Raw genomic sequence first — 18,485 nt, 5'->3', positions numbered from 1 at the left:
TCAGGGTTGATGTGCTCTAAGGCATATATCTTAACTGCATGGCTTGGCTCTTACCTTCTTACCTACTCTAGGGATCTTTTTCAAAGGTCTTTGGCTGTTTCTGCTAGTGGTTGCATTCTCATATGAACTTACAGTGGGATTTCTTGGTTTGTTCTTTTTAAAAAAAAAAAATATTTATTTGGCTGTGTCGGGTCTTAGTTGTGGCATGAGGGTTCTTGGTTGCGGCATACATGTGGGATCTAGTTCCCTGACCAGGAATCAAACCCGGGTCCCCTGCATTGGGAGCGTGGAGTCTTATCCACTGCAACACCAGGGAAGTCCCTAGGACTACGTTTTATTCCCTTGTTTAATGAGAGTTCCCATAGCGTTTTGTTCTAGCGTAGAATTGAACCAAAAGGATCTTAGATTTCTCCTTGCTCACCCAACCCGTTTATGCATTTGTGGAGTGCTTATTGTGATTCCAGGCACTATGCTAAACCTATTTCTCACGAAGTCAGACTTGGCTGAGTATGGCCCAGCTGCTTAGCAAGTTACTTCAGCTCTCTCTGTTTCAGATTCTTCATCTATAAAATAATAAATACTTTGTAGGATTGTTTTGAGGATGAAATGAGACAATATAAACAAAACATTTAGCCCAGTGCTTGCACCTAGTAAATGCTCAAGACAGCATTTTGCAAATAAAGAAATTGAGAGGTCAATTTTTCTTTCTTCTGCATTTTCTTTCTAGGAAAAACAAGACTGACATTTTCTTTGGAATCTAGGCCATGTGTGTTTATCTGTGTCTGTCTGTCTCTAAGTCCACCTGTCCCTGTTAAATGATGCCATGGCCAAGTCATTCCAGAACAGCAAAAGGTTAATAACTTCATATGCTCACTGCCCTACAAACAAATGCATGTGAATGACAGCCAGGTCCTCACCTAGTGGTGAGGATCCCGATCTTTTCACAAATCCGTTTTCAGCTTAAAATCCTTGAATGGTTCCTATAGTCTTTGGGATACAAATCCAATTTAGCACAGTGATCTTGTCTCTGCTTTTCTCTTTCCAGGCCTGATAGCTTGCTACCCACCTTGTGCTTTATGTTTCTGTCATATTGTACTATTTGATGTTCCTAAGTGCCTTGATTGCCATAGTTTCCCAACTCCAGAACTGCACGTGCTGGTTTTTTTTTTTAACCTGGGATGCCTATTACCCTCCACTCGATTTCTCCACTGCACACACACACACACACACACACACACACACACACACACACACACGAAAAAGGGAAAAAGTGTCTTCTTTGCTCCCATAGTACCGGATGTGCATTTCTTTATCAGAGTACACGCCACATTTTTTTCCCAGTTTGTGTCTCCCCACTAGACTGAGCTCCATGGGATCAGAATCTGCTTTATGTCTTTCTATCTCCAGCAGCCAGCCCAATGCCTGGCTCAGAATAAGCATCTAAAAAATGAATGACTTAATGATGCTCAACAGCCTTGGGTAAGTTGGTGGTTGAACTAGGTTATATAGTTGGTCTATATTTTTGTAGGATTTGATTTGGGTATATGCCAAAAGATTGTGTGGGAAGAATGCATCCATCCAACTAGCAGATTCGTGACAGCAAGTTTTCCAGCAGCTAATCACAAAACGCCTGAGACTGCAGGACTGCTGAGTGATTTGCAGCTGTGTTTGCACCAGCTCTTGGTTGGACTAGAAAGCAAAAAGATGCCTGAAACAGTATTTCTGTGCTACTCAAGGGCTGCAGTGTGGAGTTCAGTGGACCATGGCAGGTGCAGTTACCACGTGAGCTTTCTGTGGAGCTGGGGACCAGGCTGAGGCATGGGCAGGAGGCAGTATGGCAGAAAGACTAGAGAGGGGGAGGGTTAGAAGAAGAAGGGGAAGTTGTAAGGAAATAATCAGTATTCTGACAACATAGTATGGTTGTTCTGGAATTGCACTGCTTGTGTATGAATCTCTGCCACTACTCTTATTAGCTGTGGGACTGTGGGCAGCTCACATAATTCCCTGACCCTTAGTCTTTCCATCTATAAACTAGAGGTCCAGCTTATCTACTCTAGACTAGGTCTAGAGTACCAATCTCACGGAATTTTAATGGAGATTAAATGAGATCACAGTTACTAAAATAGGTGCTCAATAAGTGTCAGCTATTATATATAGTAGTATCAGCTTACAGGCTGTGAAAAGGACAGACGAGAAGGTCCTTGAGGTTAAAGACCATGCCCATCTTATGATGGTCTCCAGCACTTGGCACATAAATATAAATTCTTTAACAAATGTTTGTTGAATTACTAAATGAGGTGGTTGGAGCAGAGTTTTTTAAAGATCTCTTAATAGTGTGGCTTTTCCTAGAATGTCTCAGACGAAGCTATTTCAGTTTAACTGCATGATGCCAGGGCTCTGAGTTTGCTCAGCACGTTTTGTGTCGCTTTGGACTATACCAAAGAAGTAAGCATAAGTCACAGCATCACTGGGTCTCCTGTTAGGAAGGGGCTGGTATCATGTCAACATTTGAGTCCCCAAAGACAATGCCAGCAGTACATCTGGAAGTGAAGTTTTTATCTCAACATTTATTCCACAGTCATAGAAACTGAAAATGGAAAAGGCCTGAGGACATCTAGTCCATCCACGTGGTTGTACAAGAAAAGTGGCTGGAGCAAAACAGCCTGTTCACCTCATGCTCACAAGACAGCATTTCAGTTCGTCCTGGAACGGAGCAATTGCAAACACATTAAAGTGAAGACACAATGCAAACACTTTACAAACCTTAAGAAAATACTTATAGGTACGTTATTTTCATAAAACGATTAGGAACGAAACTTAAAGAATGAGGGAATCCTGGATTAGATGGGTGTGGGTGGGTGAAGAAAGGAATAAGTGAACAGTGCAGAGTGAAGTGGTTTTGATGACTAGAAAGCAGTTCCTTCTGAAGACTGGATGGATTTTCTGGTTTGCCTATCAAATATATGAGTTGGGAGGAAGAGAGGCTAGTGGTTTCTTTCCTCTTAAGTCTTTATCCATACCGAGGAAGTGGTCACTAGCTCCAAGGCTCTAACAGACCCAGCACCATCACTGAGAAGTCTGTTGCCCAGATGACATAGGTCTGTCCTGCTCAGCAGCTGCTCCACTTACGGCTTATCTGGTTGGCACAGAAGCAGCAGCTCCCATATAAGGTTTGTGCAACAGCAAGATCCGTGGATAATGGAAAGTCACCTCCAGGCACCTTAAAGACCTCGAATGGTTGGGTCCCTGTGGCTGCCTCACTTGTCTGTCCCAGTCATTCTTCCAGCTTGTCTTCAGTTGTTGGAGGGATCCCCCTGCTCCTCCACCTTGGGCATCCGCACTCTGGGGCCCTTATTTTCATTATTTACATGAACCAATAGCCCTATCTGTTCCAACTTGCCCAGTCCTACTTTATTATATGCTTCCTGTGCCAGGAATTCCCCCTTGGAAAACAGGGTTGGGTGGTGTGATAGTGGACTTGTCGTGCACCTGATTTCCTAGCATCAGAGCTTGGAAAAAAATGGAGGTCTTTTTTCAGCACTGTGGCTCAGTGGTTAAGAATCCGCCTGTTAATGCAGGGGACATGGGTTCGAGCCCGGGTCTGGGAAGATCGCACATCCCGCGGAGCAACTAAGCCCGTGCGCCACAACTACTGAGCCTGCGCTCTAGAGCCCACGAGCCACAAATACTGAGCCCATGAGCCACAACTACTGAAGTCCCTGCGCCTAGAGCCCGTGCTCCACAGCAAGAGAAGCCACCACAATGACAAGCTGGTGCACCGCAACGAAGAGTAGCTCCCGCTCGCCGCAACTAGAGAAAGCCCACGCACAGCAATGAAGACCCAACACAGCCAAAAATAAAAATTTAAGAAAAAAAAAAAAAAAAAGGAGGTCTTCCTGATCTCATGGAAGAGAAGCCCACAATAGGAGGCAAGGTGGCATCCCTTATCTCCTTCTTTACCAGAAAACCACCCTCCACCTGAAGACTTCTCTGATCCTTGTGTTTCTTGAGCCTGAGGGGAGTTGAGAGAACAGAGGTGGAGCAGAACAGGAAGGAAGGTTTTCAAAGGACCCACCATTTCATGAAATCTTTTTACAAAACACAACACACTGTTTCACAAATTGCAAAACACTGTTCAATTACCATTCCTACTTAACATGAAGACTGCATCATTTCAACACAATCGATTATGCTTTGTTTTTCTTTGTCCAGAACATGGGGGCATTTCAAGCAATGCTGACGGCAGTAAGCCTGCTTTCAGCTCCTGCTGCTTCTGGCCACATCCTGGCCGCAGTTTTGGCTAAGTAGTTCCTCAGAAGATATTCGAGGAGCCATGCCGTGGTCATCTACATGTTTGTGGTTAGGCAGGGTGATCTGGCATGTTATCACCACTGCTCAGAATGCCTCAGTAGAGAAGCTTAAGGTAAACCTGATATACAAAAATCCAAACTTACAAAACAAATACATTACGGGATAATTAATTGCATTACAAAAGGATTCTTTACAAAAGAATTCACCTCTGCGTTCCTTTAAGTAGCCAACTTCTCAAGTACAGTCAGAATCTGAGCTGAGTTATAAAAAATGTCCAGGTACGACATTAGGGTCATGGCTGTTACGTGAGTTGAGGTACACCTATACGTCAGCCTTCCAGGCTGCGCAGAGGTTAGGGGTGCAGAGCATGATGGCAGAGTCTCTAGAGCATCCTTAGCTGTTGCAGATGGGTGGGGATGGCTAAGGGGCATGCTCTTCCAAAGGCAGTTGCAAACCTACTTTTGTGTCTGGGGTGAGAACATGGGAGGATGAGCATTTCAAAGCAGAGCTGTCCTTTCTGTTTCCGGGGATCACTGTTGCCTCATTATTGAACTGTTTCATCTGTGAGGTTGATGAAGTCTAACCTTAGAACCCGTCCACCTCCCTCATCAGAATCTCTAAGCCTATATCCACCCCAGCGTTTTCTCAGACAGCTAATTGCTGGAGTCTTATCTAATTGCAGCTTAAAGTGTTATCTTTCCTTGGGGGACTGGGCAGCTCTTGGTGGAAATGCAGGGACTGCATCCAAAAGTAGGGGAAGAAATTTTGTGATTGAGGAGCCTTCCCAATGATCTGCAGCTTACAGAGCACGGTGCTTGGCACAGTGCTGAGAACTCTTTGTAGGCCTTCAAACTGATTGGGGCGGAGCAAAGATGATAAGCAACTGAGAAGATAAAGCAATTAATTGATAGACAAGGAAGTCTAGTCCTACACGGTGTCCTGGGGTGGGCGTGGCTGTGTGGACCGTGAATCATCAGGTGTGTGCTGAAGCCTTTTGAGAAACTCTCAGAAAGGCTCTTCTCAATTCTCCCCATGCCTGGAGCAGCCAAATTTCTAGAACAATGTTTCTTGAAGAGTAATTTTTAGGCCGCATGTCAGTCACCTGGGAGTGTTGGTAACAGATTTCTGAGCCCACATCCACCCCCTTTCCCATCTCATGCAGTCAGCATCCCTAATGAGTTCCTAGGTGACTGAGAACTGAAGTTCTGTAGTTCACGTATTCCTTTCCCTTTCTGCGTGTCCAAGCCTTTGCACACCGGAAAAGGGATGTCTAGGCAGAGGGGAAACAGCTTACTCACATCAATCTCTTGGGGGCATTAGATGGGGTTTGGGGGAGAATCAGAGGGACCAGTGCCTGTTCACAGTTTCTCACAGATGAGGGGGTGTGAGGCTGCAAGACTGACTTGCTAGTGATCCACATAGATATGGAAAGCACAGGGCACATTCCTGAACGTTTAAGCTTGTGGTGTTCACAGGCTTGAAGTTCACTTCTGGGATTCCTATAGCTAAGACACAGGTGACTGCTGATCTGAAAATAGCCAAATATATGGCTTGCAGAACATCATCCCTTAACTCACAGTGGCAGCTCACATGTCCTGTGCAGGCAATTAGCAGGAATATCCCAGTTTCATCCTAAGGCCACATCCTTGCCTTGCTTTTCTCACTTTCCTTTCTGAAAGGCACACACTATAGTGGAGATGCTTAATTAGATTAGAAGTATGGGCCTATTCATTCCTCAGCGAAATTGCTTTTCTGGCCCCGAGCTTTTGTTTGAAAAGCATGGTATACATTTTAATGCCTCTTCTGCCTGTGCTCTTTCCGCTCACCACATCCCTGTTCCCTTTCATAGTGGCGTGTAAACACGTTCCTACCAAATGTTAGTCAGGATGATATTGGAGATCCAGGACCCTTTCAAAAACATGGCTCTTGCCTGATCCAATCAATCCTTGGCCTGCTATGATGTGAATGAGGTCAGTTAAGTTTTCTAAGTACCCACCTTCCTGTCCTAAGTTTCTCTAGCTCTTCCCTGGCTCCCCATTCAGACTGTAGGAACAAATCTACACTGGGGAGCTATAGCAAAAGTCACAACCCTGAATAATCCCGCTCTATACTAAGATTAAAACCAACGACCCAGTAAGACACAGGTATGAGTAACAATTTTATCTCTTGTTGATAGTGCAGAGAAAGGGCTAAAAACCAGAAATGTTACTGTGGCACCAGGTGAAAAGATTAACAGGAGCTGGGGTTGTCTGGTTATTCACAGATCCCTCACACGGTGTTTACTTCTGACGAATGTAAGATTCCTGCTCTGAGGAAGACTCCTACCCTGGAGACCTAGGAATGAGCTTGAGAAGGCTGGCTGCTGCTTTGCAGGCTAGGGAGAGCAGACTTGACCTCTAAGAAGACCCAGACCTCAGCTTCCCCCCACCTTGGTCAGTAGTTACAAAAGAGCATCACAAAGTGTCTTAAGGGCTCAGAAGAAGGCCAGGAACTGAGAAAAGAGAGCAGCGTGGCCACTTAGGGCTCACAAGTCCGATTTGTCCTTTGGTACTCTTCCAGCTCCGTTTTCCTGCTCACAGCCAGCTGCAGCTCTTGCTGGATCACCTGAATCTGCTTCTCCAGCTCTGAGAGCTCCTGCATCACTGAGTTCCGAGCCCCATTTAGGGAGTCTGCTTTCCCATTGGTGGTCAGCGAGGCAGGAAGCTCTCTTCTTCTTGGTGGGAGAGGGATGTCTTGGTGGGTCCGGAGGCTCAGCTGGTTTTGTCCCCCCTCATCACTGAAGATGTATTTTCGTCGATTGTCATGACTCAGATTGGACGTATTCCACACAGTGAGCTGACAGGGTCCCACATTGGACCTAGGAAACCAAGAGACACTTTAGATTGACTTTCTACTCTGCAGCTCTCCCCATCTTTTAGCTACTTCCTTGTGAGTAATATGGAACTGGGTACGCAGATAGAGATGGAGTCACAAAACCACGGACAGACTGCCTGCTGGAGTGTCAGGGGAATAAAAGGAGCCAATGCAATTCTTTTCAACTGATGTTCAGTGATTCATCAAGTCTCATGCTGTCCTGAAACTGGAATGCGTGTTGCACCTGGAGGGCTGATGGGCCAGGGTATGGCACATTCTTTTATGAAGAACCTTAGATGCTTTTCTATTCTCTTCCTGCCAGTGAGGCTCAGAAAGCCGCACTGACTTGAAACAGTTCATGGCTATGAAGATGATGCTTCAGTAGAAATGAGATTCTGTTTATTCAGCTGCTGGACTCTAAGCATGGTCCTGCTGGTAGATACTCTAATAGGACTCATCCTTAGCCCCACAGGACAACCCTGATGTTTACTAGTTGAGTTTGAGGAGAATAAAAGCATACAAGCTGCAGGTTTCAGCCCAAAGTGTCCCATTATAGGGATGACTTTGTGAGTTGAGAATGACAGTTGAGGTCTGAAGCTTAAAAAAAAAAAAAGACCCAAGAGAGCCTCAAGTTCTTGCTGGAATAATGAAAGTCAAATTGAAATAGATCCTCTTTCAGGATCCTCTTTCAAGCTCGTGTCGAGCCACCTACCACCATCCTTGAGATGGCTGTAGACAGCAAAAGAGTTATTGCTGACCAGGCACAGGAAGAGGGGGTCTGGTTTCTGAAATACACTTTGACAGATGCAATGAGAAGAGCTTCTTGCTATAAGAACAGATTAGAGCCCTAAGCACATGGCTGCTAATTTCTTCTAGCCTTGTTGAAGGAGAAGGAGGAAGAGGAGGCAGAGGGGGATTATGACCACTTTTGCAGTCTACCACAGGTCAAAACAAAATAGAAACACTCTATTAAGTCCTTGTGTCTTTGTTCCCATCCATGTAACTGAATCAAGAATTTATTCCAGGACTCTTACTAACCAGGAGGAGAAGGGAAGGACCTGCAGGGGAGGGGAAAAAGGAGAGATAATTAAGTGTTGATTCAGTTACATGGATAAGAACAAAAACACAGGACTTAACTAGGGTGATCCTGTTTCATTTTTCTGTGGTGCATTGCAAAAGTGGTCCTAATCCTTCATTCTTCCTTTCATCCATATCCCTCTGCAGTGTGACTTAGCAACTCACCCTTATCAAGGGGGATTCCAGGGGAAAGTCTTCTTTCCCTCCCCCTTGAATTTGGCCTGGTCTCATGACTTGTTCTGGCCAATAGAAAGTGGTTCCAAGTCTTGCACACTTCCACTGCCTCTATCAGAACCCTACTGCTACAGTGGAACCAGTCCAGACTAGTCAGGTGGTTGATAACAGACCATCGGAGAGAGTCCCCAGTCTTCCCTGTTGACCAGCTGAGGTCATCCTAGACCAGCCAGCCCTCTGCTTCTCCCTCCTTTCCCCAAGCTGGCTGTAGACACAGGAGCAAATGTGACCATGATCAGCCAAGTTTGGCCCAAATCAGTAGCCTGCACAGCTGACACATAGATTCATAAGCAACTAGCTGTTGTTTAAAACATTATGAACTGAGATGATTTCTCACGCAGCAAAAACTGATTGATACGTGCTCCGAGCCATTAAAACACACAAACACATTCCAAACCACTCTGCAGTTCTTTAACATTTCTCATGGTTTAAGGCCCATATAAATGAGCAGGGAGTACCACAGCCCAGCTTTCCTGTGCCCTGGGCTGGGTAAAAGTTCTATAATGAGCTCACTTACAGCTCCATTGTCTTTACACTGGGTCAAAGGTGTGGTTATAATTTTCCTTCTAGCCTTACAGTTCCCTTTAATTCTTCCTTCAAATCTTTTACTATTGAGTTTGAATAATTTCAAAACAATCTTGTTTGTGGCATGTGTTATTTGTGTGTATATATATATATATGGTTTACAATTTTTGTATATCTTGAGGTGAGAGGAAAAAGAAAAGAGGAGGTGTATTGGAAACTCAGTGGAGTGAAGGACAGACCAAAATTTACATGAAATCACATGTTGAATAAACTAAGGACTATATATATAGTCTTTTGCAATATCTACCTTTTTCCTCTGCTTTAAAGAAAAAAGGAGCAAAATCTTTTCATACCATGGCCCATAATTTCCCCAGGCCTTTCTTCAAACCCATATGTTAGTAATTCATTCATTTATCTATTATTTTATTCACTCAATAAATAAGAAACATAGGGGAGGGATGTCAAGTTGCGGCAGATAAAGGTATTTGCATAGATATTCTTCCAAAGAAAAAAGAGGGAGAGAGTTTTTGAGCCAATGGGCCTAACTCTAGGATCATGGAATGATTCATAGTGGGGAAAACCTGGGAGTTAGGCATCAACACATTTTCCTGGAATGTCCAGGCGACCTCAGAAATCAGGCAAATAGAATTAGCCAATCTGGTTTTCTCCAGAGCTTTGTACATGTATCTGGGAATATAATATAGGAGAATAAGCAAAAGCTGGTTTCCATGACATACTCTAGGTGGCAGCATCACAAGTGCTCTGATGATTGACATGCGCCTCTGAGCCACCTATGAATGCAAGGTGATAGGTGCTGAATGCCAGATATGGTGTCTAATTGGAAGAAATGAACGTGTTATATTGTTGGCCTCTACAGTGTTTTGATTGTGGTTTGCAAGCTTTCCTCAGCCTTAGAGTGTAAGGCGGCCAGTGAGTTAACTGAATTTAACACTAAAAAGCTTTCACAGGACAATTTTGTAACGCTGAGTTTCAATACTCCACTAGACCATTCAGAAGAGATGTGAGAGCTGTGAGCCCTCAAACACTCACTGTGTTTGAAAGGTTATAGGTGGGTGTTGGGTTGTAGGGAGGTACCACAGGAAACATGGGCCCAATAAGCCATGAGGGTGTGTTACCTTAGCTCCTTCTCAAAATAAGGCATTTCAGAAGGGAGTCTGCCAACAAAAATGGATAAGCTGAGTGAAAGATGCATTTGGTTCTGAATTTAGGTGAGAGAAATGCTAATAGGAGTCATCTCACAGTTGGAAATGCGATCACTGGCAGCTCCCTGTTTCTATTATGGCTGGAAAACAAATGCTTTGTTATTATGAGATGGTGTCTTTGCTGCTATGTCTTCTTGTGTTCCTCTCTCATTAAAAATTTATGTTAAAAATAATTATAGAAAAAAAATATATGTAACACGACATAGAACAGCTGTGACCTGATTGGTCTGCAGCTTGTTGCTGATGGGGCCGCAGTGTGATACAGGAACACCACAGACCCTGAGGGAGAGGGGGGTGTGCTCGCTGCCTGGAAAGAGAGGCTGTAAGAGATAAGGCTTTAAGAGATAACGGAAATGATTCTGACAAGCTTGATGCAAATTGCAGAGAAGGGGACTGCAGCAGTCCCCAAGGAGGTAAAAACAATGAAAAAGAATCATGTTTTCCACCCCCTTTTCCTTGTCCTCTATTGTGAATAAGAAGTGTGAGTGTCAGGTTTTAAAATTACCCAGAAAGCCAAGCTTGGAGCTGAGGATCTGCCATAGATGACAGAGTTGCTTGGAGGAAATGCTGTAAACCGAGGCCTCTGGACATAAGAAAGAACCAGGAGGCTGTCTTAGGCAGCATGAAACAGAGGCCAGCCAGGTACTAGACTCAAATACTTCTAACATCTTTAGCCGCCATGAATGCGGCAACAGTCTTCCACAGGCTGGATGTGGGGAAGATGCAGAGTTTCAATTTTCAAATGTCAACTATGCATTTAATGCTTGTTGCTTCCTATTAATGAGATGCTCTTTTCTGGGGAGCTTGTAGTAACAGTGCCGGGAAATGGGTTAAACAGAACACGTCTGTTGCATATTTCAAATATTCCTAGAAGTGCTGGAAAGGAGTGGGGAGTGGAAACATGCCAAAGGGGCGATACTGCATGAAACTGCCTGTGGTACTTATGAATTAAGTCTAACTTGTATTTTGTACACAATAATAGCTAAAATAGCTTTGTTTTCAGGGCTTTAGATGTGTTATCTCGTTGAATTCTTATAGCATCTCTAGAAACTAGGTACTCTATTTATCTAATTTTCACAAGTGAGGAAATTGGGGCATAGTGAAGTTAAATAAAGGACTCGCCCAAGACCACACATATTGTGTCAGAGTCAGTATTTGGATCCAGATGCTTGACCTTAGAGATCACACCAGCACTTAAACCACAACATATATTGCCTCTACTGCATTTCAGTGTCCATCTATGTACAGATATGTTTTTTTATTTTGTCTGCGCTACTTCTATTTGAGACCACGTATTTTTACTGATGGTGTTTATCAACAACTTGGTCCCGATTTGATTCATTATACATAATTTCCCTTTTGAGCATGAAGTTTCAGTTACATCTCTAACCTTTTAACAAACATAAATGACACCTGGAACCGGCCTCTTCTTACCTCTTTTCCACACGCTTAGTCTTGAAACGCTGCCGCTTTTCCTCCACGAATGATGTGTTTAGTGCTCTATGTAATCTCTGGCAGAAAGAACAGATGCACACACAGAGACTGTTAGAAACACGCAACCAGGGGACAAAGTACCCCCTGAGATTTAATCTCTTCACTACAAACCTAGGCCTCTTTAAACAACTTAACAATGATGCCGGAAAAAAGATCAATATTCAGTCCCAAATCTCAAGAGAGCACAAATTCTAAATCTAAGTTATTATTCTACCTGGAGGAAAGAAAAGTAATTTGATGGGAAGCTTAGAAATACTCTGAGTTGTAAAAAGTTATGTGATATAAAGAAGAGTTGTCATAATCAACACGTGGCAAAGGGCCTGGCACAATTGCTAAAGGTGAGTCAAAAACTTAAGTCTGACTTCTTAACAGCCAAAACAAAGAAGGTAAGAACTCCTGATTAATTAAATTAATCATGCTAACATACAATGGAGAGGATCAGTTGTCTGCAGAGTCCTCCTTAGGAGACCAAATAGGTCCTAGGATGAAAGTAGGAACAACAGGGTTCACATGTAACCAAACCAATGATAGTGACCTATCTAGAAAAAAAGTACTGTGTTAACAAAGCAGCGAGTCAGCATAACAATGCAGGGGGCAAAGGTGGCAGAACTGGCAGCCTCACTACTGAGAAGCTGAGATAGTGCACTGGGAAGTAGTAGGGAGTCGTCGGGAGGTCAGGATGGCTCCTCCGGCCTCGCTGGACAACATGCTGGGCGGGGGGCGGGGAACTGCTGCCTTTGCTAGAGCTCCTTCATCAGTAAGAAGCCTTCGGAGTACATTTTGGCTCTCAGTGCCAGTTTCCATCAGGGTGAGATGTGCAAAGGAATACGCTTGAATGGTGGTCCGCCTGACATTTTCAGTTCTCTCTGTAAGTGAGTGTGTAGGTGTCTGGATTACATGAAGGAACTTTGATCCTGTGAACTCGGCCTTGGCACCAGTGGACTTCGAAGCTCTGGACCATTGAAATGCAGTGAGAACAGGGGCTGGTAGGTTCATCTAAAGGGAAATGGACTTCAAGCTCATTTTATGGGTTTCAATTTTGGCAAGAAAAGAGTCTATAGGAAACAAATCTTTCACATCATCTCTTCAGACTGTCACTAAGAGAAGCCAGGTTAAAAGCGATGCTATTGCTTCCACTCTGAGCAACAGTGGAGAGTTATATGAAAGGCACGAGCATTATGGGATAGCTTAATTTAAGGGGCAAGTGAATTAATGGTATAGAGGGAACTCCATCTTGTACATTGAGAGTGTCTACGCAACCCTGGTTCTCTTGGTAACCTGTCATTTGTCAGTCTGACTTGGGGCCCTGGATTCTCCCATTACTGGGAATTCTGACGTTTAGGAATATTGGAGGAAATGCCTGTGGCACTCACCTGACTGGTGTGGAGCCAGTATTGCAGCCTAGATTTGTTCCTGATGCGTGGGAGCAGCAGCCTGTACACTATGTGCTCACCGATGGTGGTCAAGACGGAGAGACCAAATCCAATGCACAGCAGCACGAAGAGTCCAGAGAAGTGTTTGATGCCCATTTGCAAAGTCTGTGGCAGAACAGGAAAGGAAAGGCCATGAATGTGATGCTCCATCTGGTCCCACGATTGTTCACTCTTAGATGCAGGTTCTTTTTTGCTGGACCCAAGGAAAGCTGGAGACTGTTCCTCTGCGTGCTCCGCAGACATCACTAAACTACACTGTGAAGGGAATCCATCCAGGACTGAGGGCTGCTGCAGGGCACAATTCCTGGGGTGCTACTCACATACAGTCCTATTGTATGAATGGTTTCTGGAGTTGTGCAGAGGCCCTGCATCTGGACTACCCTATGGTCTCAAGAGAGACACAGAGAGATAAGACATTGAGAGAGACTGAGAATTGAAACAATTTAATATATCAAAACATTAAATAGTTATCAAGGAAAGAACCTCTCTCAGCGACAGAGAATGAGTAGATTTAAGGGGAAAAGATGACGAGTTCAATAATTTTGACATTTAGATCTGCCAGGGAACATGGAGATCATCTAGTTGAATGTCCTCATTTTAAAGATGAGTAACCTGGGCCAGAGAAGTGAGGGGAATTGAGCCAGGTCACAAAATTAGACAGCCACAGAGGAGAAAGAGAAGGGACCGATTTGTTGATTGCTTACTTTTTTTTTTTGCGCCGAGATAGGTATGATAACTGCAATTTATAGTTGAGGAAACTGAAGTTCCTGCAGCATTTAAGTGACAAAGCTGGTCTATTAGTCAATGTTTGTTTAGCTCCAAAGCCTGGGCTCTTTCTACTCTACAACAAAAGAGCAACAACAACCATAAATATAATAACTTTAACACCTGTGACAGGCACTTTGCTAAATGATTTACACGAAGTCCTTATGAAATACGCATCATCCAGTCTACGACGTCGATGACCATCAGTCCCGCAGAAAGAAAGACATTTGACACCTTGAGTGCCTACTATGTTCCAGGCACTCTCTCAAGTACCGGGGGGTGAAGATAGGAGGGTTTTGTCCCTGCCTTCAATCAGCTTGAATCTGGGGAGGAAGCAAACATTTATACCCCGTGATAAATTGATCCACGCCTCCTGGGTTTTGCAGAGAAACTGGCTCATGAGATAAGACTTAAAGTAAGGGAGGTAGAATGTGGAGGCTCGGGTGGGAATGTAGCACTCTAAGCTGAAGGAAGCAGAAACAAAGAATGTAACAAAGACATGAACTTCCAGCACAGTGATCTGGGGGCTTGTGAAATAGAGAGCTGTGTTCAGGGGTAGGGTGCAGGAGGCCTGTGTCCTGAGGGAGAAACAGGCCCGCACTAGGCAAGCCTAGATTAAGCACCTCACCCAAGATCACACAAACCAATGCTAAGGAGCCTAGGTGTCATTCCTTTGCTGGAGGCTTTTGGTCACCATCATCATCGACAATTATTTAGCACTTAACATGTGGAAAGCACAGTTCTGAGCTCTTTATCAATGTAGCAACTTGCTCAATCTTCCTAAGGACCTATGAGAGAGGTAATGTTACTGCCTCCATTTTACAGGTGAGGAAACTTAGGAACAAAAGAATGAAGTGACTTGTCCAAGGTCACATAACTAGTAAAGATCAGAGCTGGAGTTCACACCCAGGTAGTCTGGCTCCAGAGCCTACACTCTTAACCACCTCATTTGACTGACATGAGTGATCCTCCCATCCACTTGATGGGTATTCCTTTCTTTCATTCTCCCCACCTCTACCCCCAGTCCTGGAGAAGCAGCCATTTGGGATGACTCAGACATGGCTAGACCTCCATGGTATGCCAGGAAGTCTATCTGGGGGCCCAGACTCAGAGGCAGAGTTTGGAGATTTCAGTCTTTGGGGAGCCTGGGTCATGGAATCTCTTTTCCTCCATGACACTACATCTGGCAGTGGCTCTGGACAAAAGATGGGTGCTAGGATCCCTGAAGAAGAAAAGACTAGAGGTGAGCAGGGGCATACAGTATGCATCAGGTTTAGGAGACTGGGACACAGGCAGGAAAACTAGCAGACACCTGAGAATGAAGGAGGAAGCCCAGCCTTAGGGAACAAGAAATGCTGGTCTAGGAAATGTGAGAGGTGTATCGGACCCTGAAGGCTACTCGGGTACGAGGGCTTTTCTTGGGACATCTCTGTACAAGTGGTGACCAACCTGACCTCCAGAAAGTATACACAAATGTGTTTGAAAACCTCCCTTGGCCTGGGCCTGTTGTAATGTGTACAGGATACGGCTATTACAGAAGGATTCAATTACTACTGCTGCGGATGAAGAATGCACTGGGGAAATTAATTTTGGACTTTCACACTAACAGCATCAAACACTCAGCAAAACACTAAACAGACTGGTGTGGCTTTCTTATAAGGTGCTGCCAAGATGAAGAAGAAAAATGTAACTTACGGTGAATCGTCCTGCTTTTAAAAGCATGATGTTCCCTGTTTTTTTGTGCATAACAGTAATTAGTCTCATTTTCCTCTTATTATCCCAGTAACAAAGAGGCTGTATTCAGTTTATTTTATACATTTCTTTCTTTAAATTTCTGTTGTTTACATCCACATGCTAACAGACTAATAGAAGTAGTTGCTGTGTTTTTTTTTAATTGGACATCTGTGTGCCAGACACCATATATGCATATTATGATCTTATAATAACATTGTAAGTTAAGTATTATTATCCCTATTTTACATTTAAGGAAACTGAGGCTCATTAACGACCATACCCAAGATCATACAAGCTAATAAATGGGGAAGCCAGGCTATGGATCCAGGATTGTCTGATGCCAAAGCCTGCACTACCTTCAAGCGATCACCATTCACAGGTACCCCTTGCTATCTGAACTCTTACTATTCCCTGTTACAACTTGCAAAAAATTTTATTCAGAACACACCATCTGAATAGAAAACACTATAATCTGCCTTTGGGCACCAATGAAAATGTTTATACTGTGTCTGGGTCTCAGTGATAAGATGTACCGCTGCAGTTGTAATTCAGCTGTCCCTCCCCTAGGACCACACTACTTCAATGTGTTACGCTTTACATATGTGCATCAGCCCCACGTTATCAAGTGAAAACTTTTTGTCTGATAGAGTGGAACTTGCTCAACTTGACACTTATCACTTGTCAGAGGAAGAAGAGGAGCAATGAATATTCAATGTCAATCTTTAAAATAAATTTAAGTGATGCAGACAAAATAACGACTGCAGGTGCAAGTGACAGGAGCAGAAACATCTCATTCAGAAATGCAATCACAGCCCAGTCTCACGTTGTCAAGAGCTGTATCAATGGAAGCAAAGAAATGTAAACAGACATAAGTTTTTTTATTTTCTTCATCCCATTACTTTATCCCACTTGGTAGCTCACAGCCACACACTTCTGGAGTCTCAAGAGCCAAGGAGAGAAGACTGTCCCAGGATTTAGCCGCAGGCAAATCTCAGGCATTTATGGCTTCACTTAGTCCTTCATAGGCTCACTCTAGCCCATCCAATCTCACTCCATTAACTCTTTAATCAATACGTAACCACTCAAAAAATTGTCTTGCTTGCTTATTTTATTTTGCTAAATGTTATTTATACTTGTTATATTTCTTTAATATTTTATTTTATTGTTCATTTACATTAATATATATCCACTGTACTGTGGTGGGAAAGCATACTCTGTATTATGCACACATGAATAACCACTGATTAAGCATTGAAGAACTGGTGTTTTAAATGCTTCATATTATGCAGAAATCATTGGTGGATTGTCATATATAACAATCCATGCATTGTGCATTAGATATTAAACACTAATAAATGTCTAAGAATGTTTTAGTGATATTTAGGGAAACTGTCTGGGCTTTTTGGATGAGGTGGGAAGACTTTATTGTTAATCTCATACAAGATAACAGAAAGAACTCCTACCATCTGGAAATTTACCAGCCAACATATTTCCAGGAACAGACTAGATTCAGATAAAGGGTGATGCCTGTACTATCAAAGGTTCTGATTGGTCTCTGCCTAGATCATCAGTGACATGTAGAGGCCAAGACCACCAATTTTGTTGCTGCTAAACCCTCCTTTGCATCTTGCTCAGATGTGGACCCTTGAAACATCTGACAGCTGTTTAGATAACTGACTAGGTTCTGAAAACTCCAGCAAGGAATGCAGTTAAAGAATTTCAGTCATCATTTGCCTCAGATGTTACTGGTTAAATCTTATGATCTAAGCCTCCCTAGCCCCCACTCCACATCACCCACTCCACAGCAGCTACCGATTTTCTCTGATCCTCTAAAGAGTCTGTAATCATTGCTTTCAATTCCTCTCCTAGATACTTGGAAGCAGGATGAGGAGCAAGCAAATGCTGTTTCTAATTTTGAAGACATGATTTCCTTTTTTTTTTTTAACACCCCACTCACTATTTTGCCCAGAAGAGAAAGTAGCTCAATACAATTTGGCAGACTCGTTGTGTCTGTACATATAGCCCTTTGTCTGGGCGGGAGGACGGGCACAGAAGATGGAGACCTCGACCTGCATGAGGTGTGGGCCCCAGAGGTACCAAGGACAGCTATCGCGGGAGAGAGTTTGCCTGGCTGGAGACAATGGGGTAAGATTGTGCAATGTAATCATGTAGGATTTCTAAAAAATTGTAACAACAATCATGAAAAGGGATAAAGAAAACATTCACTCATAGAATCTGAAACTTTCTCATCAATGAAGACTGAAAGACTGAAAGATTACATTTAACAAAAGAAACAAAAAATGATTTGCAAAATCCAGGGAGACACTGCATGAGTGAAGTTAACAGTGCTCACACATTTGGATAAGAAAATAATCTAGATGGACAGTAAAATTAGGGTCCGCAGGAACTTCCCATCACATCCCTGGTCCTGGGGGCTGTGGCACCTCTGTCTCTTCTAACCTGGAATCTGCTTAACAGCTCCTCAATATGGCACAGCCCAGGTTGCTGAGGAGATGCCCCCTTTCTGTTCCTTGTGCTCCCAGAGCCCCCGCCCCTTCTAGGTTTGGGAAACCATCTTTTAGCCTTGGACCTGGTGCTGAATGTGCTACATTATCTCCACTGTGCGGTCTTTTGAAAAGTCTTAATTTATTAATAAAATAACTCAGAAAAATATTTCTAAAAATTAAATTTGAGGTGATTACCATTATCCTTTTAATATACTTTCAATTCTTCATTTTCTCTTCTGAGCTACAACCATATGCACATATATTTTCCAGAGTTGTAAACTCTGTTATATGTTAATATAACAATTATGCTTTTTAAAAAACTTAATCTA

The 18,485-nt window shown here is 43.4% G+C and overlaps 1 protein-coding gene across 1 annotated transcript in view; it reads right to left on the bottom strand.

Moving 5' to 3' along the window:
* Positions 1–6,469: 6,469 nt before the first annotated feature.
* Positions 6,470–18,485, bottom strand: part of GRIN3A (glutamate ionotropic receptor NMDA type subunit 3A) — a 143,279-nt gene continuing 131,263 nt past the window's right edge. Inside the window, exons 7-9 of the mRNA XM_032633838.1 lie at positions 13,091–13,255; positions 11,658–11,734; positions 6,470–7,168 (exon numbers count right to left, since the gene is read on the bottom strand). Of these exons, the coding sequence (XP_032489729.1) occupies positions 6,829–7,168; positions 11,658–11,734; positions 13,091–13,255 (582 nt within the window). The 3' untranslated portion in view covers positions 6,470–6,828. The remainder of the gene's footprint in view (positions 7,169–11,657; positions 11,735–13,090; positions 13,256–18,485) is intronic.

This window comes from Phocoena sinus, chromosome 6 (genome assembly GCF_008692025.1).
Source record: "Phocoena sinus isolate mPhoSin1 chromosome 6, mPhoSin1.pri, whole genome shotgun sequence".
NCBI classification, from domain to species: domain Eukaryota; kingdom Metazoa; phylum Chordata; class Mammalia; order Artiodactyla; family Phocoenidae; genus Phocoena; species Phocoena sinus.
This window is presented reverse-complemented; position numbering and strand designations above follow the sequence as displayed.